General features: G+C 41.0%; 1 protein-coding gene across 1 annotated transcript in view; it reads left to right on the top strand.

The window, feature by feature from the left end:
- The window catches only part of Myo10a (Myosin 10A), a 75,773-nt gene that overhangs the window by 32,816 nt on the left and 17,500 nt on the right, over positions 1-25,457 (top strand). The window contains exons 15-22 of the mRNA XM_064037548.1: positions 233-1,776; positions 2,098-2,232; positions 2,656-2,840; positions 3,135-3,781; positions 3,860-6,045; positions 6,129-6,280; positions 6,575-6,818; positions 7,178-7,353. Of these exons, the coding sequence (XP_063893618.1) occupies positions 233-1,776; positions 2,098-2,232; positions 2,656-2,840; positions 3,135-3,781; positions 3,860-6,045; positions 6,129-6,280; positions 6,575-6,818; positions 7,178-7,353 (5,269 nt within the window). The remainder of the gene's footprint in view (positions 1-232; positions 1,777-2,097; positions 2,233-2,655; positions 2,841-3,134; positions 3,782-3,859; positions 6,046-6,128; positions 6,281-6,574; positions 6,819-7,177; positions 7,354-25,457) is intronic.

The raw sequence follows: 25,457 nt of genomic DNA, 5'->3' as shown, positions 1-25,457 counted from the left end.
GGCGTCAGCGTTACCTACTTAGAATACACGTTTACACTTTTAAAGCCCGCTCTACTCTTAGCCGGCGGGCCGCGCGCGTTGGCCGCGAAATGCGTTTCGACGAATATGCGAAACGGCTCATAACTCGGCGTTCGCGCCCTAAGCGTAGAGCGGGCTTCATTTAAATCTTACTTTTCTTACATTCTCTCAAATCAGGTGACACATTAATGACCCAAATTACATTTATTCACAGATATCTAGTCCGCTTCGTATCGGAACGTGCGCCGGCGTCGTGGCGGTCGCAGCTGCTGCGGTCGCTGTGCGGTCGCGGCGCGGCGGCGGCGCGGACCGCGGGCGTGGCGCGGCGCTGTCCGCCCACGCTGCTGGAGTGGCGGGCGGCGCATAGTGATGCTAAGCCTGCACTGCCGCTGCGGCTGTATGACGGTAAGCTGTACTATATACCCGGCGTCACGGCGGGCGTGGCGCGGCGCTGTCCGCCCACGCTGCTGGAGTGGCGGGCGGCGCATAGTGATGCTAAGCCTGCACTGCCGCTGCGGCTGTATGACGGTAAGCTGTACTATATACCCGGCGTCACGGCGGGCGTGGCGCGGCGCTGTCCGCCCACGCTGCTGGAGTGGCGGGCGGCGCATAGTGATGCTAAGCCTGCACTGCCGCTGCGGCTGTATGACGGTAAGCTGTACTATATACCCGGCGTCACGGCGGGCGTGGCGCGGCGCTGTCCGCCCACGCTGCTGGAGTGGCGGGCGGCGCATAGTGATGCTAAGCCTGCACTGCCGCTGCGGCTGTATGACGGTAAGCTGTACTATATACCCGGCGTCACGGCGGGCGTGGCGCGGCGCTGTCCGCCCACGCTGCTGGAGTGGCGGGCGGCGCATAGTGATGCTAAGCCTGCACTGCCGCTGCGGCTGTATGACGGTAAGCTGTACTATATACCCGGCGTCACGGCGGGCGTGGCGCGGCGCTGTCCGCCCACGCTGCTGGAGTGGCGGGCGGCGCATAGTGATGCTAAGCCTGCACTGCCGCTGCGGCTGTATGACGGTAAGCTGTACTATATACCCGGCGTCACGGCGGGCGTGGCGCGGCGCTGTCCGCCCACGCTGCTGGAGTGGCGGGCGGCGCATAGTGATGCTAAGCCTGCACTGCCGCTGCGGCTGTATGACGGTAAGCTGTACTATATACCCGGCGTCACGGCGGGCGTGGCGCGGCGCTGTCCGCCCACGCTGCTGGAGTGGCGGGCGGCGCATAGTGATGCTAAGCCTGCACTGCCGCTGCGGCTGTATGACGGTAAGCTGTACTATATACCCGGCGTCACGGCGGGCGTGGCGCGGCGCTGTCCGCCCACGCTGCTGGAGTGGCGGGCGGCGCATAGTGATGCTAAGCCTGCACTGCCGCTGCGGCTGTATGACGGTAAGCTGTACTATATACCCGGCGTCACGGCGGGCGTGGCGCGGCGCTGTCCGCCCACGCTGCTGGAGTGGCGGGCGGCGCATAGTGATGCTAAGCCTGCACTGCCGCTGCGGCTGTATGACGGTAAGCTGTACTATATACCCGGCGTCACGGCGGGCGTGGCGCGGCGCTGTCCGCCCACGCTGCTGGAGTGGCGGGCGGCGCATAGTGATGCTAAGCCTGCACTGCCGCTGCGGCTGTATGACGGTAAGCTGTACTATATACCCGGCGTCACGGCGGGCGTGGCGCGGCGCTGTCCGCCCACGCTGCTGGAGTGGCGGGCGGCGCATAGTGATGCTAAGCCTGCACTGCCGCTGCGGCTGTATGACGGTAAGCTGTACTATATACCCGGCGTCACGGCGGGCGCAGCTGCTCCGGTCGCTATGGATAGATAGATTATAAAAATCCACAGTACCTACTGAGCTTTGGCAAGTAGTTCGCGTACACGCTTTGCACGCTTATCCAACTGTTTTTAAAATACGTAGAAGAACCAGGCAGGCCTACTGTTATAAATTCTTTGACAAGACCTGTTTGGAAGCATTTTGATCATTATTTTATTTTGTGCAATATCGATACTGGCAACCCTCGAAAGTCTCCCCAATATCCCCAGTATCACACAACACATCACAATAATTCCCATTTCTCCCACAGACACAGTGCAGCACGTGAGCGTGGACTCGTGGACGTCGTGCGAGCGCGCGGCGGCGGCGGCGCTGGCGGCCGCGGGGGTGCAGCACAACGCGACGGGCTGGTCGCTCACTATGGAACATAATGGACAACTCACTGGTATGAATAAGCTTTTTATGTATTCACATTTATGACGGCTGTAATATAATAGTCCAGATTAGTCGTTTGCATAAAACCAGTGGGGGCCAACAGGGCCAAGGCCTGCCGGGGCTAAGGCCTGCCGGGGCTGCGGGATTGTTCGAAAGAGTTACCGCGGCCCTGGTACATAAAAGGCCTACGACGGAACATGATGGATTTTTAGGCAGCAAAAGTCGTAAACTTCCTCACCGCTGCTTACCAACAGAGGGACGGGTCAGTTGATGAATTTTGCCATCAATAAAAAAAAGAAAAAACTACGTCCGTCGTTTACATAGAACGACTGCCTGTTTGATCTACCAAACTTAGCGAGACTGGTTGTGATACTTTCTGACTTCTAAATAACGACCAATTACCTATAAATTAAGTGTAATTGTTTTGGAACAGAATGGGCGGGCTGTGAGTTCGCGCTGGACGCTGTCGGTGAAGTAGAAACATGGGCAGCACTGCCCGGCGCCCGGGCCGAGCCGCTCCGAGCGTCCGGCGTCGGCCACGCGCCTGCCCGACAGTCGCCGCCCGCTCCGCCGCCACGGGCGTCGTCCGTCGATACTGATAAGAATGCTAGGCCACAGGTAAATCAAACATTTTAAACAACGAGTAATTTCCACAGCAAGGAGGTCATTTTGTTTTAAGTACCTACAACTAAAAATGTTGAAGAACATTCTTGATGCAAATACTTATTTATTTATTTTAAGGAAGGCTTACAGACAGAATAATAACATAATTTCGATTCTAACCACAGGTTAAACTTATTATTAATAATAAGCCCCTCCCCTCCTTCCGTCAAGGGCATTAACCGACGAATTATATGGTGCATGGCAGCTAATATTTCTTCCTTCTTTTCTAAACTGCCTTCTGTCCCCCAGATCCCACCACCAGAGCCACCAAAATCTCGCTCTCCAAGCATACCGCGAATGTTACAAGACTCCATCATCGACGAAGACAGCTCCGAATACAACTGGAACATAGAGAAACGCGAGGACACACACACAAGCAAACATACAAGCGAATACTCAAAGCACGTCAGCGAATATACGAAACACAGCAACGAATATAGCAAACATAGCAACGAATATAAGCACAACAACGACTATTCTAAGCACAGCAATGATTACTCCAAGCACAGCAACGAATATTCCAGAAAAACTTCCCACGATGTACTGTCTCGGGAGTCAGCATTAAACGAACGATACTTCGAACAAACTTCAGACAAAGTCCGCAGCAGGTCGCTTGACAATCTTTTAGGTGACAACCCTGTGCCGCCACCGAACAAATTAGCTGATTTAGGGCTGTCACAATCAAGACTGAATGACCGATATCACTCGGTGGAGAGGTTAGTGGGGGCGCCAAGTGTGGCCAGCAGTAAGGGAGGGATGGAAATGGAGTATGGAACAGGATCGAGGGCTGTACCTTCGCGGTATATAAAGTCACAGTATGCTGGAAAACGCGCGCCGGCCGGCTCGCAGTCGAGTCGCGCGTATATTGAGAAGAGCTCTGAATTTGGTGGTGTCAGGTAAGAATGAAATACATTTTCTTGCATTTGCATTTATCATTGTATTATACATATATTTATTTGAGTTTCTTTTTGCAGGTCATCAGCAATGTCAGACACCTCTGAAGCGCCAAGTCTCGCATCTCACGTGCGTCGCGTCCGCGTTCCGAGCCAAGCGTCAGACGTCGATCAATTCCTAGACGATCTGTTCTCCCCTGTGCTAGACCCTAACATTGACGAGCTCTCAGACGCTCGATCACTAGCCGCCAGCATCAAGGGAGGCAGAAACTACAGCGATTTCATCGACAGCGTCCTCAACTGCGATTACAACGAACAAATTGAAACTTTAAACAATGTCCAAGAAGTCCAAAGCCTTATCAAAGGTGGAGGCAAAGAGGACAAAGAAAAGGGAAGAACAAGCAGGAAGGAGTCCAGTGTGGACTCTGTCGATGACTATATCACGAACCTATTCGATCCTATATTCATGAATGACAGTTTGAAACGGCTGACTGATGGGGAAGGGCTCACTGGTGCCATAAAAGGAGGTGGAGCAACTCCAAGAGCTGCCTCCGCCAACACGTCCACTTTAAGTTTCGGAGCCTTGCCCCTCCCTCCGACGATGCCGTCCACTCCCGAAGCTCTGGCCGCTGCACTAGGACTTCACCTCCCCCCTCCCGGCACGGTCGATATTAATGCTTATCATCAGAACCTGCAGCGAGCTTTCTTACAAAGTGCAATGGCACAAAATCTGCAGATCCAACAGCAACTGCTAGCTCAGAACCAAGCCTTACAAACTCTTCTAGCCGGTCAGGTAGTTGAGCCTTCTGAATCAGAGCCCACATCGCCAGTCCGAGCGTCTACTGTTGTGCATGCACAAGTACATTCTCCACCACGTAACGCAGTTAAGCTGCGGCGAGAGTCCAACGAGAGCATGTCTGCGGGGGCTCCACCCCCTCCCCCACCGCCGATGCCTCCTCCACTACACTCGACTGATCCCCTCGAAATAAAGGGCTTTGTAGACCCGTACGGACGAGCGAAAACTGTTCGTATCGGCAAATGGAGATGGCCCCCACCAAAGGATGCAGTGGGTCAAGAACAAGCACAAGATTTTACCAAATTCAAACTGCGTCAGATTCAAAGACGACACACGCCGCAGTCACAGTCAAACGGCATGGAACATGAACCACCACGTGGTCGATCTAAGTCAGAAACAACTCCAGGCATCGAGTGGGAGGAGTTTGAGGTAGACGGTCCAGTTGTATCACCGAGTAGAGAGGCGCCCAACCAACGAACTGCTAGACGAAGCTTTGAAATCGGTGCCCAGCGCCCCTCACCGGGTAGCGTTGGAAAGCTTAAGTTGAGTTCAGAAATGAGACAACGGTTAGAGAGAGTCACAGCTAATCACTCTGTACGCAGCACGTCTTCTGCAGCAGAAACGCCGCGTACCATCAACAAGTTAGAAGATACTAGAAAGTTAATGTTAGAGCGTCAGTTAGGAGGTGGGGCACGATGGGACGCGCCGCCGCCGCCCCTGCCGCCTGCGCCTCCTGGCCCCGCGCCACCTCCACCTATGTCACCACCGACACCACCAGATGGCCCTGCGCCCCCTCCACCCGCACCCGACGCGTCATCAACCTTCGCACAACTACGCCGCGATCGTGACACATTCGGTGTTCACCAAAACAGAGAGGCTGATGACCGTCACGCCTTCTTAGCTAACTGGAACTCGCGACGCAGGGAGGAGTCCGAGCCTCCACCGTCTCGTGACGACTTAGCCACACGGTTCCTCACAGCTGACAGGCGTCATTCCGAACGCAGAGTTAACGACTGGGGCGATGAATCTGATGTCCGCAGCTACGATGACCGAGGACAAAGTCGAGATGAATGGGACTCGGAGTCAGGACACGATACGACCGGCCGTCGCGACCGAGACAACTACTCCGGCCGAGAAGCGTCGGAAATTTACGAAGTACACACGACAAGAGCCGAACGAAGGAAAGAAGAGAATGGTATTGAAGATTCTTTTGAGCGCAAGCGTTCTCCGTTCTACGATGATTTTGAGAGATTTGACGGTAGGAAGAATTCTCGGGATATGCTTGTAGGAAGAGCGAGAGAAAGTCCGAGGTCCGATATAATTTTCCCTCAAGAGAATAATGATGCGAAGAGAACTGAAAGAGCTACGTTCAAGACTCACATGGCTCAAAAAGAGAGAGACAGGAAAATGGAGGCGGAGCGACGACATTCCGTGTCTACTCACGTCACTGATAGGACTGAACATATTGAACGTATGTATTTGATCATTTATTGCTTGCTGGCTTGAAGTAAATCATGTCGTACATATCAATCTTATTATTTTTATATTATGTAGGTGACGTGCCCGCCCCAGCAGCACTCCTGCCTTCAGACCGCTCGTTCCTCACGTACAGTCGAGTGCCGTGGAAGTTACGCGTGCGCAAAGAAGTGTTCACGCCTCTAGAGACCTACAACGACCCAGCCATATTAGACCTACTTTATGCTCAAGTAAGTTGACATCTTGGCGAACTTATATATATACCTAATTTATAAGTAAGATCAGCTTTTAAGTAAATAAATGAATAAATATTTATTTATTAAATAATAATATTTTTGACACCTTAGTCACACTACGAAAGGAAACTTTTTATTTCTTTGTATGAGTAGAGGCTTGTGTCCTGCAGTGGTCTGTAATAAAGATGAGATAACCTACCAACTATTTGTATATCGCTAAAATCTGAATAGCCTTTCAAATATTTTTTTTAAATAAGATCACATATTTACCTGTCCATTTGTTCCCAGATTGTCCACGACATAAACTCAACGCTCCCATCGCTCCGCATGAGTGCGAGCGAGCGTCGCGCGGGCGCGGCGTGGCTGCGCTCGCAGGCCGGGACGCCCGTCCGCGCGGCAACGAAGCGGCAAGCCGTAGAAATGGCTCGCTCTTGGCCTTTTTACTTCGCTCGGTTGTTCGCAGCTAGAGTACCGCCAGGAGAGAATGCTGTGTTAGCTGTGTCGCATAATGCTGTTACTATTGGAGTTAAAGGTAAAGCTCGACAAATGATTTGTATGTACCTAATGCTGCCTTGTCGATAGACTCTGAATCCCAGGCCATTTAGATTTCATGTTCCTGAGGTAATTATACAAATTAAAACGATCTCATAATAAAATAGTAATTAGCAGTCACAAATGACCAAACGTACAAAATTCTTGGACATTTTCCTTGATTTGCTATAGATTATTATATATTATATTTGAAAGAACTAAGAAAGATTAGTTTATCTACTACACAGAAGAACTTAATTCCTAAAAAATCTACTGGCCAAACAGATTCTTGCAGACTCACCAGAATACCTCTATGGGATCTATTCCCATACGGCATACTAACCATCAAATCATCCTCAGGTCCAGCCGGCCTCACCATCCGCCGCTCGCTCTCCCTAAGCGGTCTCCGCGCATCATCATCAGCGCCGCACTCCCTACAGCTGTCATCTTCCCGGGAACCGCCGCTGACGCTGCATGTACCACTAGCCCATCATGCGCATGCACTCATCGCGGAGTACGCACTGCAGTATACTCAGGTATGTTCGCTTTAGTCATGAGGACTGTTAGACTTATTACTTGCTTCTTGAATAGTTTCCCTTCTAGGATGAGGGTCGATACCACACGTGACGTAAAAATGGTCACATCAGACTAGCCCAGCACGCGCATGCACTCATTGCGGAGCACTGCAGTATACTCAGGTATGTTCGCTTTTGTAATGAAGATTGTTAGACTTATTTCTTGCTGCTTGAACAGATTCCCCTCTAGGATTAGGGTCGTTACCACATGTGACCGTAAAATATTTACTGTCGAACGGACGCCGTTGCTCAAGAGTTTTGATCTACTGCTTATTTTGTTATAGCTTTATTATAGACCTTTTTCAAAAATGTATTGATTCGCGAGATTGGTCGTAATATGTCCCGAATCCATTTTAAATGCAAAGGACCACCCTAGGAACTAAAGAAATACAGAAATAACTTTAATATGGACGGTTGTAAGAGTCTTAAAATTAATTAATATTAATTTCACCTCGCTATCTTAGATTGATTCAGAACGTTCATCATATCGTCGTTGCTATATAGTTAGAATAACAAGTTGCACAGTCATCATATCATAATGAGCTATTCGTATACTTGAAAGCATCACAACTTTATTTGCTTATATTCAATGTTTTACATAACATAGCAATAAAATCATAACCCACTTATTTTACTCAGTCTGTCATAAATTGCGACTTTCTTTAGTCCGCTTCGATTGGTCATTTATATGTGAATACGTAGTTAATAATATACATATATAGTAACTAGCCGTTTTCCCGCGGTTTTACCCGCGTCCCGTGGTAACTGCTGCCCGTACCGGGATAAAATATAGCCTATGTTACTCGTGGATAATGTAGCTTTCGAATGGTGAAAGAATTTTTAAAAATGGTCCAGTAGTTTTTGAGCCTATTCATTACAAGCAAACAAACAAAGTTTTCCTCTTTATAATATTTATGTAACTCAAATTGCATAGGTACTCGTTGTAATAACAATTTTAAAGCCTATCAAATGTTTTTGGGTTCAAAGGCCAAATAACAGCAAAGTTGCAGTAATAGAGTCATCATTTCAATAGAATTAACATTGGAGTGCCTCGTACATTACATAATGTATGGAATGAATTAACAATTTTGAACGCAGCTATTAAGTTAACATCAATAAATGGATAGCTAATAATAAATCTCAATATTGATAACATTATGTAACTACATGACCCATGGCATACTAACCCATAAATAACATACCTACCACCATAGCTGGGCACCGTTAATAAAATAGTTAACTTCGTTAATCGTTAATCCGCTACAAAAAAATTTAGCTTCGTTAAACGTTAAAGCGTTACATTTCAGAAGAATTAACGCAAGTTAAAGTTAATCGTTAATCCGTTAACTGTGTAATTTGCATTTTTATATAGTTGCGTTAGTGAACTTATAAAACCTGTTGGTTGTTTTAGGGTCTGGAAGTTAACAGGTTAGGAACAAAACTAAATACTTGTATAATTCAAATAAATGTGTAATTTAATCGTCGGACATAAGGTGCATATTCCCCTTCATAAACATTAACATGTTGAAGTTCTCGTCAGAAAGCGAGGCTCGTTTTGGTGTTAAAATGTCTTTACCCGTGGTAAACAGACGTTTTACTGCAGCGCTTGAGGGTATAGCAGTATTGTATAAATATCTGTTCCCCGAGGAATCCGCTGCTCCAATACTCTTGACATTGAAAGAGCAATTGAGCAAAATCGGGGGTCAAAGGTGTTCGTACCATCTCTTGGAAGAAGCCACTTGACGAAGCTGACCACAGCAAGTGGAGAAGTCGTTTCTTCGGCGCCGGCAGTCCTTTCGGAAATGCAAAACTTCTATGGCCGGTTATACGCATCGCATACATCTCGACCTAATCCCAGAAATGAGGATTCTAGACTCACATTAACACGCCATTTCACCGAAGACCTGCCAGAAGTCAGCAGTGGCGAAATTGAGATCGCTCTGAGACAGCTCAAAAATGGAAAAACCCCTGGCGAGGATGGCATTACGACAGAGGTATTAAAAGCAGGAGTTAAGCCCGTACTGGGGGAGCTCCAGAAGCTTTTTAACGCTGACCTGTTTGAAGGGAGAACTCCATAGGCGTGGAGTAGGAGTGTTGTCGTCCTGTTCTTCAAAAAGGCAGACAAAATCCTCTGCTGAAGACTCGACGATTTCCAACCACCGGAGCAGGCTGGGTTTCGGAGCGGATACGGCACTATAGACCTCATCCACACAGTGCGGTAGATTATACAGAAGACCGAAGAGTATAATCAGACCCTGTGTCTAGCATTTGTGGACGAGAATGGCCTTTGACTCGGTTGAAATCTGGTCTGAAATCTGGTGTTTCACTAGCTGCCACGTGCCGCGGTCGCCGCGCCCGGCACTTGCTGTTTTTCGCGCCTCGTCCCGCGGAGCCGTGCGGTAAATAGTAGGCATTGGATTAACGATTAACGGACTTCTGCATAATTAACGGAAATTAACATGTCCGTTAACATTTTTTGAAGTTAACTTAAAAGTTAATCCGCTAATCAAAATGTTAACTTCGTTAATTAACGATTAACGGATTAACGAGTTAATGCCCAGCTATGCCTACCACTATAATCTATGTATTTGAAATGGTTCCTATGCAGATGCACAGAGTAAGTAATTTTGTTCTCCATAGTCATATGACATAGATTAGTTTTTTTTTTTTTTCATCCTGTCAAAGTAAATAACTACTCCCATACCTGCTCTTTTTGACATTACATCAATTATTTATAGACTCTTGACTTGACGACTATATTTTTTTCTAGTGTCATAATATTAAAATATATTACGCTGAAAATGTGGCAATAGTTTATCGATAATTATCTTAAAAATGTGGAATTTTGATCCACATGTATAGGTCAAGGAAACTCATTAATTAAATCGTTACAGCTGCATTTTAACATTTAAATGCTAAATTACAAAAGCAACTAATACTAGATAAGAACCAGATGTTCAAGATCTTTAAACATCATTTAAAATGTAATAATTTGCTATGTTCAACATTCACTTATTAGAAAAAGTAGAACTCAGAGAAACGGCAAGAAAAAATCAAATATGTACTAAAGGTTTACCTATTACGTTGGTCACTTTTAAAGCAAATGTTGCCATGTTGCCATATACGAAAACAAAACTTCCTCATTAAAGTTAAGCATTTAGCATAAAATGTACCGCTTAAAAATAAACACAGCAGCTATAAAAAACATCCACAGATATAAAATGTAAACATTTAATTTAATTAAAACTCTTAATCAGAGCCTTTAAGTTGGTATGTAAATAACATGATCTGCATATATGGGCATGGAGCACAAACTGCCGGCGTGACCCACAAAGGTATAGCTAGCTCATTTATACCTTCATACATTAACACAGCAAAAGATAAGAAACGCCATTAAAATTCCCGTTTACACCTTGCTTATGAGCATTAGATAGTTACACATTATTGTAGGAAGATTTATAATGAACTGGTCATAAGGCTCGCTCACGTTTCATGCAGAAAAATTGCCCTTTTTCACGTTTACCTATGTAGCGCAATAAAAATGCTTTTTGAAGTACCTCATCTGTCTGTGTCTAACCTCCGTAGGTACCAACTATCTTATCTCCACCATTATATACTCACCTCAGCATCTCGAGTCTGTACCTACCCAACTTTGTGGGGTCGGCTATCAGTCTAACCGGATACAGCTGTTTTACAAGGAGCGACTACATATCTGACCTCCTCAACCCAACCTTAACCTGGGCAACCTTATAAATACCCCTGGTACCTTCACATTTTCTACTCACGCAAAATTCATTTGCTCATAATTCTCACTCTTCGTCGTTTATCATTTTTGTTTTCATATTTCGAATCATATAACGTTACATGAGTCTCGTATGCCAGTGCGCAGTAAATCAACAGGCGATAAAAGAAAACAGCATAACATTTTGTATCGATACTGTTTACGAGGATAAACTTGCATAACATAATGAAACTCGTTTTACAGGAAGAAGTGTTGTTAAATAATATGTGGGGATCACTTTGTTTGTAAAAGATGTTTCCGTGCGTAACTGAAGCGGCCTGTGGAATTTATGAGTGTGCAGTGCACTTGTGCAGTTTGGCGGATGCAAAAAGTAGGGCTGCCCAACCCTAGTAACAAAAAAAATAAGATGACAGCTGTAATTTTTCCCGCCCGTTTTTGTGTTTTACTTTTTTTCAGGACATGTTCACTTCACTGAGATAAATAATTTATTTATTTTTATACATATAAGTATTTAATGTCACTTATAGCTATTTTACGTAAGATTGAAACATAGGTATACCTAATATTGCTGTGTATGTTTCATGCAATATCTGTTGGCAAACTGAAATATTTGAAAGAGTAACCTACATACTCTTTTCCAAGAGACAGATATTTTAATCTTGCGAAAGTCTAAACAAATCTTTTACACGTTTGTATTAACTAACCATTTGAATATTACAGAAAAATCGATCTAGAAATAAAACCTTATACATGTATAGATATTTACATACATATTTAAATAAACTTTTATAACTACTTTTAAAGGCAACTAAATTGAATACTTCATATAATACCATGCCGGTTACGTTGCTAGCCCTACTCATCAGATTAGCAATTCAATGAGCTTTCTTAATGAGTACGTAATTGGTACTGTAAGTAGTGTTATTGCAGGCGCGAGCCGGCTCCGTGACCGCTAACTATGTTTACTATCTGTGGCTCAGACGCTTATTGTAAATTAGCAGAAGAAATGTAAATTAAATGACCTCAATGGGTTTCCTTGTGGTTAAGGAAACAACTAATAATAAAAAAATGAGAAGAGCCTTTTCTATCACTAGCTCCCTAAATATGTCTAACGTAACATAAACATGACACGTTAAAGAATAGTAGGTACTTTAGGAACTATTTATTTTCTAGTGCTTGAATGCAGTCTACACGTTTAATTAAATTCAGAATAAAATTCGTCTTTACTCTGCAAACGCAGCAACGCCATGCGATTTCATTTGGACACAACTTGATAGTTTATTATTCTGCAAAAAGAATAAACAAAAAAGTTATGTCAACAATTTCACTGTGGACCCCGCTATTTTTATGCAAAGAACTCACCCATTCAGCCTAATTAAAACCTCTTGCTATATGCCTACGTTGAAGCAATAGCAGCTCCCGTTAAATGGGTCCGTTACGCTGACCGCGCAGGTGCTACCTAGGTTCCGCTACAGCCGCCAGTCTAAATGACAGTGGATGTAACGCCTACACCGCCGTCACTGGAATGTTGGGCCGCCTGTACCATACTTATGACTTTGTAATCAAGTACTAGGCTGTATGCCGACTTTCCTTAGTATGGGTAGATTACCGCGTTTGCCAGATCGAATGTGGAACGCGGCAGTTGGACAACGAACTGCTGTAGATATTTATTTTTTATTTAAATCTGTTCTCTTTTCAATGAAATATATAGGAATTATGTTATATCTAGTCCCCAACTGAATCTAAGCATATGCAATTTTTTCTTGACAGACAAATTTTGTCTTTAAACATTTATCTAACCACTTTCAAATCCGTTCCTAGATTTGAAGTGTGTACCTAAATAGGAAGCCCACACATATCCGTAGTACTTACTCATCTGCGTGTCGTGAAAGGCGGTGAATGGTCCTCAGTGGTTGCGTGAAAATCGAATGTAAATTGTTAGATTTCCACTCGATGGTCACGGCATTTGTTATGTCCATTACGTAGGCACAAATGATCATTTCAACAGTCATCATAATTTGTCTGATAGTTGGTACTGCGCACCTGGTGACCTATTGTTGGTAGACCTGAAAAATACATGTTTCATATCTATTCTATTCATAACTTGTTTTGGTTTCGATCCAAGGCGTAACTGACCTTTAAGCCAAAATAATTGGTATCACTTTTGTGATTTGATTGTGTTGTTAACTATTAGAAATTATCTGTCTACATTAGTTAATTAACTTTCAATCAAGATATCTAAACAATCAAATATTTAAATATATTGTAATAGTTGCAATTTACATTGAACAAGGCCTGTAAATAAGTATTGGCATATCAGCGGTAATAATTCGCACGGACCTGCTTAGACCAGATACATTTGAATGACATTGTCACGATCTACATATTTCACACGTATCAAGCTATATGAAACAGGCAAGGTCAATCAATGTCACCGTCGATTTGTTACAATATGCAATACAACAATAGTGATAAAAACCGGCGTCCACCATAAGTCACCATCGACCTCAACCTGAGATGACAGCGACAGTGGCGGGCGGCGTGCGCGCAGTCCCTCGGCAGCCGCGCACGCGCGCGCACCATGCAGCGGCCGCGCCTCTCGCTCGCGATGCGCGACAACTGGCGCCACCTGCAGCGCCTGTACGGCCTCGAGCTCGACTGCGACGACTGCTCACCCCCGCGCCGCGCCCCCAGTCTAGACTCCCTCATCAACTCCTCCGAAGGTGCCGTCTCCAGCGCGGACGCCTCAGCTCCCGAGGACTCCGACTCCGGAGCTGACACCCGCAATGACCCAGAACCGCCGCGCAGGAAAGCTCACTCTAACCCAGAAAGGATAAAGAAATGCCCTCAAAGTTTCTCGTCATCGTCCAGCGGCCACATGGAGACGATCCATGAAGAGACAACCGAACCCAAAGTGTCTGTGAAGGAGATTCTCGCGAGATTCGAGAATCTTACTGAAAATACGCAGGTAATAAGTGTTTGTGTGTTGTGTTCCGGATGGAAATGGGGATTGGGGTGAACAGGTTTGAAAGCAATTTGTTATTAAGCTACGTGCTCCAGTTAGCGGTAACTGCAAACTGCAAATCAACAGTTTCTATCGATTTCCTTCATCAGCTGTTTGAAAACAAACATTTTGCAACGTGACATTACAAATTACAGTATTTGTTTGGTCAACGAATTTCACTGAATTTGTATGTAATAGATGTTTCAAAAGAGTGCACTCAGCGCTCTTCAGCGATGTTGAAAATACGACGCTGACGATTATGAATGCATTATGTTTTTTTTTGTATGTCGCATGATGCGCGAACGCTTTCCAATCAGCGTCGATGATCTCGCTGTGTAATCGATCTATTCATGAGCTTCAGTACATTGTTGGCCGTGTTGATTTTCTTGTCATTATCTTCGTCAACATGACGACTCGTGACAAACACAATATGCAATTCTATTTCTTCTGCAATTCATCTTACTACTTACTATACTCCTATGTTTTGTTTACATACCTTTTAATTTCAACTAGCTATAATCAGCATTACATTCTCTGATCAAAATATGAATTTAGTAAACTGATGAACGCTCACTTATCGACATTCGAAAGATTACGTCAGTAATCTCGCATAATTTCGGAATGGAAAATATAAAGTCATTGATTTATGGTTAAAATTCACTCGTTTAAACTCTTGATCACAACAGTTATACTTCCGACTTCATTATGTCTGTTGTCCTCATTTAAGTTGCATTATAAATATTAAAATGTTATATCCGAAGTCCTAATTACGTCAAACCTTCGCAGACTTTCGTAACATCGAATGATCGCGTATTATATTCAGAGTCATCAATACGTTAGCCTCTGAATGTTTTCAAATTATTGCAAATCATCTGTGACCTTTGTTAAATCATAAATGTATTCACAGCTTCAATATTAGTTACGAAATAATATGTTCGGAACTGAAATTATCTAACAATTACTATTAGGCGATTAGCGCACGCGACAGGTATCCGACTCATGACCCTTCACAAGTCAAGGCGAGGCGGTGCGTGGTAACTGCAAGTATTTCTTTGTGGCCTATGGGAACTCGCCTAACTTAGGTATTTGTTATGCTCATAATTAATTATATCGCTTTTGATCTACCAGTTCCTATGCCTGGTTTTTTGTCAACTCTAATTGCCACATTTTATCTGTACCATCGCCAAGTCTTGTTGAATTTATATAGAATTGTCTGGATAGCACATTGTAAACATCAAAGTTTTTTTAATAAAGATAGGTATATCTGCAAGTTCGGTACGCCTTGTGGTTGTGGCCAGATCCCAGTTCCGAGCCAGTGAGCAGAACAAATTCAACAAGCTCATGTACGGACTTTACCCTTTAATTAAAAATGTAATGAGTCTCATCTTGCTACAATGTGAATTAAACATTTAAATACGAAAGCTATAGAAAGTTTACCTTAGCCTACATAGAGGGACCTATACATATATCTTTCTGCAAAATGTATACCTACATATTATTTGCGCCAAAAGATAGTCATTTACTATCGAAATTTTTTTAATATTTATTTTCCCAAAAGTTCACAATGTCCCAAGTCACTCATCTGTCATTTCCCGATAAACTGTCTGATACTGATCTCAATTCAGGTTATAAATCAAAAAGGCGTCACGCTTAGGCTTCGACTCATTCAGTTGATTCTTTAACAATATCTATGACAATAATGTTCATCAGTTGCAACACGCTTTGTTTATTTTTCTTTTTGATTGAAACAATCTTGAATCTTGTATAATAAATCTGAAGAAGTTTGATTTTGTTTCAACATAATGTCGCGATTACATCAAATTATGATATAACTACTTTCGTAAAGATGTAAATCATTTGTGTCGCATTCTTTTTTTGCATGTCAACTGTTAAATCTAACTCTGTGGCCAGTTGTGTTGCTAGATTCTTCTTTAGTGTAATTTTAAAAGATGGCTTCTTGACAAGATGATTGCCTTGTATTCATCTGTAATATAGTGTATGTACCTAAATATATGTCTACATAAACACAAACGTCCAAATTGAGCACCTCTTCCTTTTTCCGAGTCGGGTTAAAAGCTTCTAACTTAACATGTGCTTTTAAAATGACAGCATGATACACAAAAAACATTGAATACCAAACAAACCTCTGTATCATTTACCTCCATTGTGTCATATTGACACGGATACAAGCTTGTCAACTCATCACCACGAGAACACAATGCATTGATGCTGACATTCGATTACTTTGTCACGATCATTGCGCAAGCGACGAATTGACATCCACTGTTGTTGTTTATTGAACATCTTTGACATTTGTAACGGGAAGTCAGAAGGCAGTAAGTTTGACAACCAATATTACCAAGAGGTATTCTGTTGCCCGGGTAACTGGTTCGAGGAGGTCAGATAGGGCAGTCGCTCCTTGTAAAACACTGGTACATAGCTGCATCCGATAAGACTGGAAGCTGACCCCTCGTTAGATGATGTTGTTGGTTTATTCACTTATAGCTTAAGAGTACCTAACTTCTACGTCAGTCGAGCAGATATTGAGATGCTAATTAGCAGTATTAGATAAATTAGTTGCATCATCGACATCGGTCGGAGATTATAAAAGATCTGATTTTCCGGTTCCGTTTTGTTATTTGGATGACAACAGCGTGATCTTTGTGGTCATTTGCAACTGGATATCAGGTCAACTGCGGAGATTTACTGATGTATCATTTAGGTATGTCATTGAAACTGAGTTTCGGGTATGGCCAAAGGGTGTCCACCCAAGTGCGAAGGACATAACGAATACAATTTGTATGTGTGCGTGACCCAAACGTCCTTTAGTCTTCTCAAATCTGCTGAAATGACCATCCTCAAAATTGTTGTGAGAACTTTACGTGCTCACCGGAGCACGAAGATATAATACGGACTGACCGCATCTAGCGTTATTAGAGGGCACATCTCTATCATTTGTGAACCTGGTACCACGATCATACTATAAGTATAGGTACTGTAAGGCTGTGTTCACAATTTCTTTCTTTTGAAAACATCATCAAAGGCATAATAATCCCATGACAGGGACATCAATTCATGTAATAACGGCATTAAAAGTGAAACACGTCACAGTCGCCGCCTGCGGGGAAAGTTGATCATATGCGTGTGCGCACTTAATGCTGTCGATACGAATAACTACCTCTACTAGTTAGTAGTTGTATTGTATGTTATTGTGTTGGCAGATGTCATTTGTTTTGGATCGAATCATTGTATGTTGTTGTTTTTCTTGCGTCTAGTAAACCTAAACTAGTACATAATATATCTTTATGGTTTTCTTTTTTATTGTTGATCTTACTCATTCTTCTAAACCAAGTATTACCCTTGTTAAGTATGATAGGTTCTTCCAATTATTCTTTTAATACTCCTTCTTTTTTATTATTCTGATTTCAATAAGCTTCCAACAGACCAATATAACATGCAGTAACAGCCTTAATTCAGTATTTTCTTTTTACTTATGTGCATATAGGTATTCTTTGTCATCTGGGTATCTTATAGTGAAGGATAGCTATATACTCAGCGAATTTACTCCTTCCTCTGTTGGGTCATAACTCTTCAACGCTGGCAATACCTGTCCATTCTCAAGTGTCCGCAACTATGCTTTCTTGCGCCTTCCAACGCGCTAACCCTATGTTTTGCCCAGCAATATAATAAGCTACATATTACTTATCCCCAACAAAACATCACAAGCCACGTATGAATAACGATGGCTTCACAATGCGATGATAGCAAATTGTCTGCGTGACGAGGCCTCTGCGACAATCGCAAGTTAATCGGACCGTGGTTCCGTTTCCTCTTTGCTGGACACCCGACACGGTTTAGCAAATGAATTAGCGATGCCGTGTGAAATACTATATGTTATTTTTTGTATGTGAAAAGAGGATTTCGTTGTTATAAAGAGGTTTTAAAACAAGCTGTTTTCGCAAAAACTCTGACGACTTGGGATTTAGACGCTCCTCTATCGTCTTTGGCCGCATTCAAAACTTCAGTTATCACAGCAAAGATATCATGCAAAGCAATACCTAAATAAATATTCCCCTTCTGCTCGAATTGTGCAGTTATATTGTACATATTTAATAATTTAAAGATTTTACACCATGACAAAAAAAATCTTAAAAGTTACTACCTACATAGTGTTACGGCATTACGACTAAAAAAAAATCTACTTACAGGAAATACTTGCCACTAAATACATACAAATTAAATGAAAAGCAGTGATAATTGTAAAATTTCTCTTTCGAGGGATATTTTTTCCTGAAACTCAAACTGATTAATTGAAATCGGAATCTATCGCACGCGATGCGTCGCTTTCGTGATGTTCTATGAAAATGTTTGTATTATTGTGACACGAATACTCGCCACACATATCGAGAATCGAGACGTAAATCGATCTCAATCGTTATCGTTCCTAATCGATGTAACGGCATGGTCATAATAATGTGGGCCTTACTTTGTTTTACATTATCTTGTCTTTAAGATAATTGAGGTTTTTATCGATTCTATTAGAAATATGCGAATAAGTAGTCGCGTGAAGGCATGTGATGGAGATTAGATAGATACTTATGTGTGGTATTAGGTATATTAAGTAATGCTGATATATAATTTTGTCAAGTTGCATTATGATATGATTCTAAACATGAAAATCTGCAAAATTCGTAAGGAAATTCACTACAGGTACCTATAGATGTTATTTCGAAATACATGCGTAGTCAATCGGTAATCGATAAATTAGACATCATTGTACTTTTCAATCGAAAAATGAAAACACATATCTAATAGATTTACGTGTACATACCTACTTATGAACACGTAAATCTATTAGAAATGTGTTTGCTACAAGTGTAGCAAACACATTCTTCCATTCCATCTAATATAGTTTTACAATGAATTATCCATGCTTTAAACTTTACAAAATTACATATGGCGGCATCCCATAGAGCTTCGATTCAATCACTCGTAATGTATCTTGATCTAAGCGATCTGGTACAGGAAGCCTCTTGATTATGTTCACCATTCAATCCATTCGGTCTTCCGGCCAGTTGTTAGTTTTTTCTATAAAATTATCTGCGTATATCTCTAACTGTACAATTACAGGATAATACGGCAATTTGTTTTGTTAGACACGCAATTCCTGTATACAAACAACATGTTTATGTAGGTACAAATATATTGTAAAAAGCTAGCTAAGTCCACAAAATATAACTTTCAAAGAAGCGTCAAATATAAAGACAAACATACAAAATTTTTCGCTCGAGTTATTTTGGAAATTCTCTATAAAACATAATATGAACTCTGTGCCCTTTAAGATAAGATTAATAATCATATATCAGTGAACACAACGATCAAAGACACCTGTTATATTGAAGCTGTTAGGGATGCGTGTGCGTCGATCCGTGCTTCCTGTCCGTTAGCCACGAACCCTTGTAAAATTCGTGTGACAAAGAAACGGCCGCTAAGGCATGATTCACGATTGTCGATTACTTCGGTCCCTTTAAAATATACCAAGCATTTAATTTTTTATTGAATATGAATGTAAGTACCTGTTATGGATTACTTTATCAAATATTGGCAACAGAAAGGACCTTACTGCTTCTTTCGATGCATGACATACGAAAACTCAAACTGTGCTTGAAAAACAAACTCCTCTGAGACCTACAAAATGTTCCCAACAACACAATCTTTGATAACATCTCGATATTAATATTCAATTTAATAACGTTCTACTCGCTGCGTAACTAGATAAATGTGACTTTTCACTTTTATAAGTGAGTTTGGGCTTAGGCAGTACCACTTACGTCCCAGTAATTGTCAATATCAGTTAATTGTGGGTTCAAAGAGACCGTGACGAGTGGTCGGCCACTCTCTCTCCTCACGTACGCTATAAAACACTGCTTTGAGGTAATTCCACCTTAGGGCCGCTCATGTAATCTGTACACTGCGTAATTAAAGTGACTTATGGAGGTGGTAATTTGACAAAAATATTGCCACGTTCGTGTAAATGTTAGTTTAATTTTTATGACAGGACTTTTGCTGATTTAAAGGTCTTTATAAAATTCTCAAAAGGAGCGGTAGGTAAATAAACAGATGAAAAGGTAACATATGTACAGAAACTATATATGTATTAAGTATATTGTATTGTGTAGGTAGGTACTAATTTAAACTTTAAAGATAAAAAAAATTGCTATCTAATTTAACAGCAATCGTCTCCTTCTGTTTGAGCGTTTAAACTTTTCATTAAAATCTAGATTTTTTGCCCAAAAAAATAACAGATCCCATTACTACACATACTACAATAATTCAGACGTAATCTGTCAAACAGTACGTCAGTCACCTGGCCAAGGCTATTGTATGCCAGTCCAATTAAGTCTGTCGTAGATACCAGACTGATTATATCATTTAGCCGACTGTAGGAAGTCGTATATTACTCTAAGTTGCTCTGAGATGTCATAGATTGTCATCCAACGTATGATTTAAAGTCGCGAGTCACGCATGGCATAGTTCAAAGTTCAGTCACATAACACTGAAATGTCTTGAAAAACTCTTAATAGAATATGTAGAATGCATAAATAAAATAACTTTATAAAACTTTATAAACAAAATTCTATTTTATTGTTTGAGAAATTCATGAATTCCTTATTATAAAAAAAAAAAAAATCTTAAATTCTTCATTATAAAAATTTTTTTTTGCATTCCACATAATTCACAATTCAATAATGTCGTCCATATAACACATAAAAATATGATTTAGAACTTGGCGGAGTCACTACCACGAACAAAAATGTTTCGCTATACTAAAAGATGAATTTACTTCCATAAGGAAGTAATATTTCTGGTATACATTAAAAAAGATGAAATCTATAAACTATGTTCCCACAGCGCAGTGTTTACTTTAAATAAGATACAATACAATGATGTAAGAAAATGTGCTGGAGGCGACCTTTCCCGTACCTGAGCGTAATTCCACCAGTCTGCCTTGAATGCGCAGCTCCTCACTGGTATAATAAGTAATAATATCTATTTAATACGTCAGAAGTTATAGATCACTTGTTATAGGTACGAAGAAAGGAATGTGTCTAGACTTATGAGCAGCTCAATACATATTTTTTTATTGTAAACATGATTGGAATTGGACTAATTTTAAGGTAGCACTAACCTGGAAGTTCGCTCATCGCTAGGAAGATGCTTTAATCTCCTTACATGAGCAACCAGACAAAATATCCCATTTATAACCTCCACCTCTTTTACTACGTTAGTGTAATAACTAACATTCGCATTAAATTCTTACGACAGAATAAATAGAATCATCTGTTGCTCTCTAACATTCATAGAAAAAATCTAAGATCTTCCTTATACAAAACGATTAAATGTTTCTTTTTAGATGACTCATTAGATTCATAAAATATGCCAGCTTATAGTCGATTGCCTTTACATCCGTCTTTCTAAGAATTTCTTTACTTTTACTTACCTCTTAAATTAATCATAATTATCGGCCTCTATTTTCCTGTTTTCATCTCTAAATTATTCTTAGGTTCATTATCATTACCTAACAAATTAATACATGATTTTCTGGGAAAACACAAAAGGAAAACCTGCATTCGTTCACAAAATATCGAAACCTTTCTTGTTATTGATACTCGAGTTCTTCCTTCATCTTATCACCTTTGACATTTTTGTTTTTCTTTTCAATAAACTAGTATGTATAAAGACATTTTCCTCAATCATGTAAGATGCTTCTTTCGATCTTTCTAGAATTCTCATCTCGCATTAATGGTTGTTATAATTGTGGTATATAATCAAAATAAATGCGGCCATTCATATTTCACGGTTAGTGTGCGATCTTAGATACTCGTAACAGAGAAAGCAGCATTTATTTCGACAGTAATAGAGTCATTACAAAATCGTATATACTTCACTACTAATGCTATATTTTCGGTCAATCGAAACGATGATTTTCACACCAGTCCACGTTGGTTTTAATCTTTATTTTCGCTCGGAAAGTCTTGACCTTATAATTAGTTTTGATGTTCCATTTCTCTACATTACATTTTCTTTTGATAATGTTAATAATGTTGTACGCAACGCAGGTGGTAGCCTTATCTGATACAATCCTGCTTTGGTTTTTTAGTCTTCATTCAAGCGAAGACTCGCATCATCATGGTCAGTTTTTTTCTGTTGAATATTATGTCACTCACTACCAAAACATTTTATGAATGTTATCCGATAAAATGGCTGTATTCACTACACTGGTCTAGCTGGAGATGAAAGCCTGACCACAAGCATTTTAGCTTTGATTTGAAAACTCGTTTTTGGGAAACTTAATTGCAGGTTACAGTATCAACTAAATTGTTTCTTTGATGGCACATGTAAATTACGTGCATGTAGTCGTTACCAATCCTTGCCTAACTTACTGTGGATACTGATATAGTGTTTCGTGATCAGTGATTATGGAAATCACCATAGCATGTTCTGTGGTCCGTCCAGCCTTGACATTTTGTTGACAAAAAACCGCATAATGCAGATATGCGGTATTAGAATCACCTTATTACATTTGAATAATTATTTTTATTAAATTAGTTTCATTAAACTATTGAGTTGCCATGCACTAAAGTCTCTAACTAATAAAAAAATGACCAAGAACGGTTCGTGATGTAACTAATTAAATTAAAATTTTCTAATCACTTTCATATACATAGGTGCTCTTCAAATATATCAAAGTTTGATCTTAAACATAATTTACACTTAGAACATTAATAAACATGGAAAGTTGAGGCTAATCACGCTAGGAAAAGTGAAGGTATCCAGCATTGAGAAACAGGTTCCAAACGGTAGAAAAACTAGTAATACAGTTCCGTGTCTTACTAGAATCTGATTTAATACAAACATGTATTGATTGAGCTGATAATATATCAAGTTCGGGATCTTGATTGAATAATAATGATTGATTGCTCTGATTTTGATACTGGTGCTTTGAAAAACGTCGACAAATTAGCAGATGTAGAACCAAGTAAGATTTATGTTGTTTTAGTTAGCGCAGGTTTTTAATAAAACAAAATCTCTTTTTTAACATGCATATATTAGCTTCACTTGTATGTGAGAAAATCTTGAAATCTTAATTCCCGGTCTTCGATTAGGATGATATTTTGTTGATTGCTAGTTCACCTCAGTTAATCGGTATTTTTTTCATGATGTTACTTGGGGTTGTATGGAAGTCTAGCATGGCTAATAATAAGACTCCATTCCTATTTATCTTCCGATGAATGAGTTTTTCTCTTATTTCAACATTGACAGTAGAACATGCATCGGACGGGTGACGCATGATTTCTATACTTACGTATTCTTGAAAAAATACTTATTTAGGTAGATAAATTTATCTTTGTTGCTATATGTAAGTATGTATATTACATAAAGTTTAAGTATCTACTAATGTCGAATAGCCTCCAATTTTGGCCTGTACCGCAAATTCCATGCATTTAGACTAATGCTTAAAAAGGACTGAATTCTAACATATCTAACGAACCTAAGAATTCATTTTTTTTTTAATATAAATACTTAAATCAATACGGCATTAGTAAGTATGCCGAGTAACTGAAATATAATCCTGCTACTTGAAATAGATAGCATTTGCTTCGGTGTTCATGCGTGTCATTGACTTTTCTATTTGACAGGTCTGCAATTTGTCGTCTATGCTCTAATATGGCGCTAACAGGACGATAAACAAAATGTTGTGGGTCATGTTCGTCAAGTTAGTGCTTGGTTATGTTATGCTAGCTTTGACCAGGGACTTGACCCGCGTTCAGTGGTAACTAATCCGTTCATCCGGATAAAAGTAGTCTAGCCTTTCTCGATAAATTAATCAAATGGGACCAGTAGTCCCGAGATTAGCACGTTCAAAAAAACAATATTATTATAGATGTTTCCATTATTAGGATCGTTGTAGGGTTTCAGTTCTATCTAATGGTATCTCTACCATCGCTCCTTATATTTTGGTCAATCTCCGAAGATATCAAATTATTTTCTTAAAATACCATTTTGTTGAACTTCCAGCTTTATTTTGAACTCGTTATGATCGCCTCTGGTACCACATGAATAGAGGTACACCTACTAATACTACGGTAATAATAGGTGTACCTACTTTTCAACATAAAAATCTTCAAGCAGATTATCTAGAACAGCTAATAGTGGACCTACGCTAGCCATTTTCTTTGCTCAATTATTATTTGCACAAATTGCATGCCATTGCGCATCACACAATGGTTCCTCAAGGGAAATGTGTTCATCAATCGATAAAGGAAAAGCTCGCGTTACTTTCACGAGCTAGCAATGAACCCTCTATATAATTATTACGTGCGAGTCTGTTCATGTGTGGAGGTACTCGATTTGCGCTCCACCGAACGTGAAATAGATGTGCGATTAATCGAGTCGGTATCGAATAATCGATCGTGAGGTGTTGATGAGTGAAGATTGAATAATACTTAGATGAGTTTTTTATAGATTTTATCTTTTAATTAGTGAAGTAATGAGGCTCGTTGGGTTTCACCGATTAAAAATTATAATAGGATCCTCTAATTGCAAAATGGAGTTTAATTTCCCTTAAGAACATTTTTGGACTCTACTCAGTTTCAAAAATGTAGCTACTGCATTTTAGCACTATTTTAGTTCAGTGTTCCATATAAAAAAAAAGTTGTTTTATTTAATTAGTATATTCGTCCATACGTTTCTGTAATTTCCTAAGAATGCCAGTGAAAATGAAAGCGCGTACCAACCTTCTTGTTGTCTATCAAGTCGTGTGTAGCTGAATAGCAGAATACCTTTGCCTATATCAGTATTGATAGATCGCTCTACCAATTACTGGAGTCTATGACTTTCTCATAGAAATATGTTTATTGGGGCTTTCGCTGTGAGAGTGCGGCATTTCAAAGTGACTCAAATTAACAGTAATTTATTAATACATGCTATTATGTCTAGGTTATATCAAAACGGAACGGAGCGGAGAAGTTTTAATAACTACAAATATATATTTTTTTCAAACATGTAGTTTTTGCCCGATACAAATACATCTGCCTAGCCTTTTTCCTAATAATGTTGGGGTCGGCCTCCGCTGGGCCAGTGTTTTACAAGAAGCGACAACGTATCTGATCTCCTCAAGGCTCAACTCAGTTACCCGGGCAACCCAATACCCCTAGGTAAGACTCGTTGTCAGACTTAGGTACTGGCTTCTAAACTACTGCCATAGATGTTCAAATGACAGCTGGGACCTACCATCCTTTATCATGCCCTTCGAAA

Source organism: Helicoverpa armigera, chromosome 2, assembly GCF_030705265.1.
Source record: "Helicoverpa armigera isolate CAAS_96S chromosome 2, ASM3070526v1, whole genome shotgun sequence".
Classification (NCBI taxonomy): domain Eukaryota; kingdom Metazoa; phylum Arthropoda; class Insecta; order Lepidoptera; family Noctuidae; genus Helicoverpa; species Helicoverpa armigera.
This window is presented reverse-complemented; position numbering and strand designations above follow the sequence as displayed.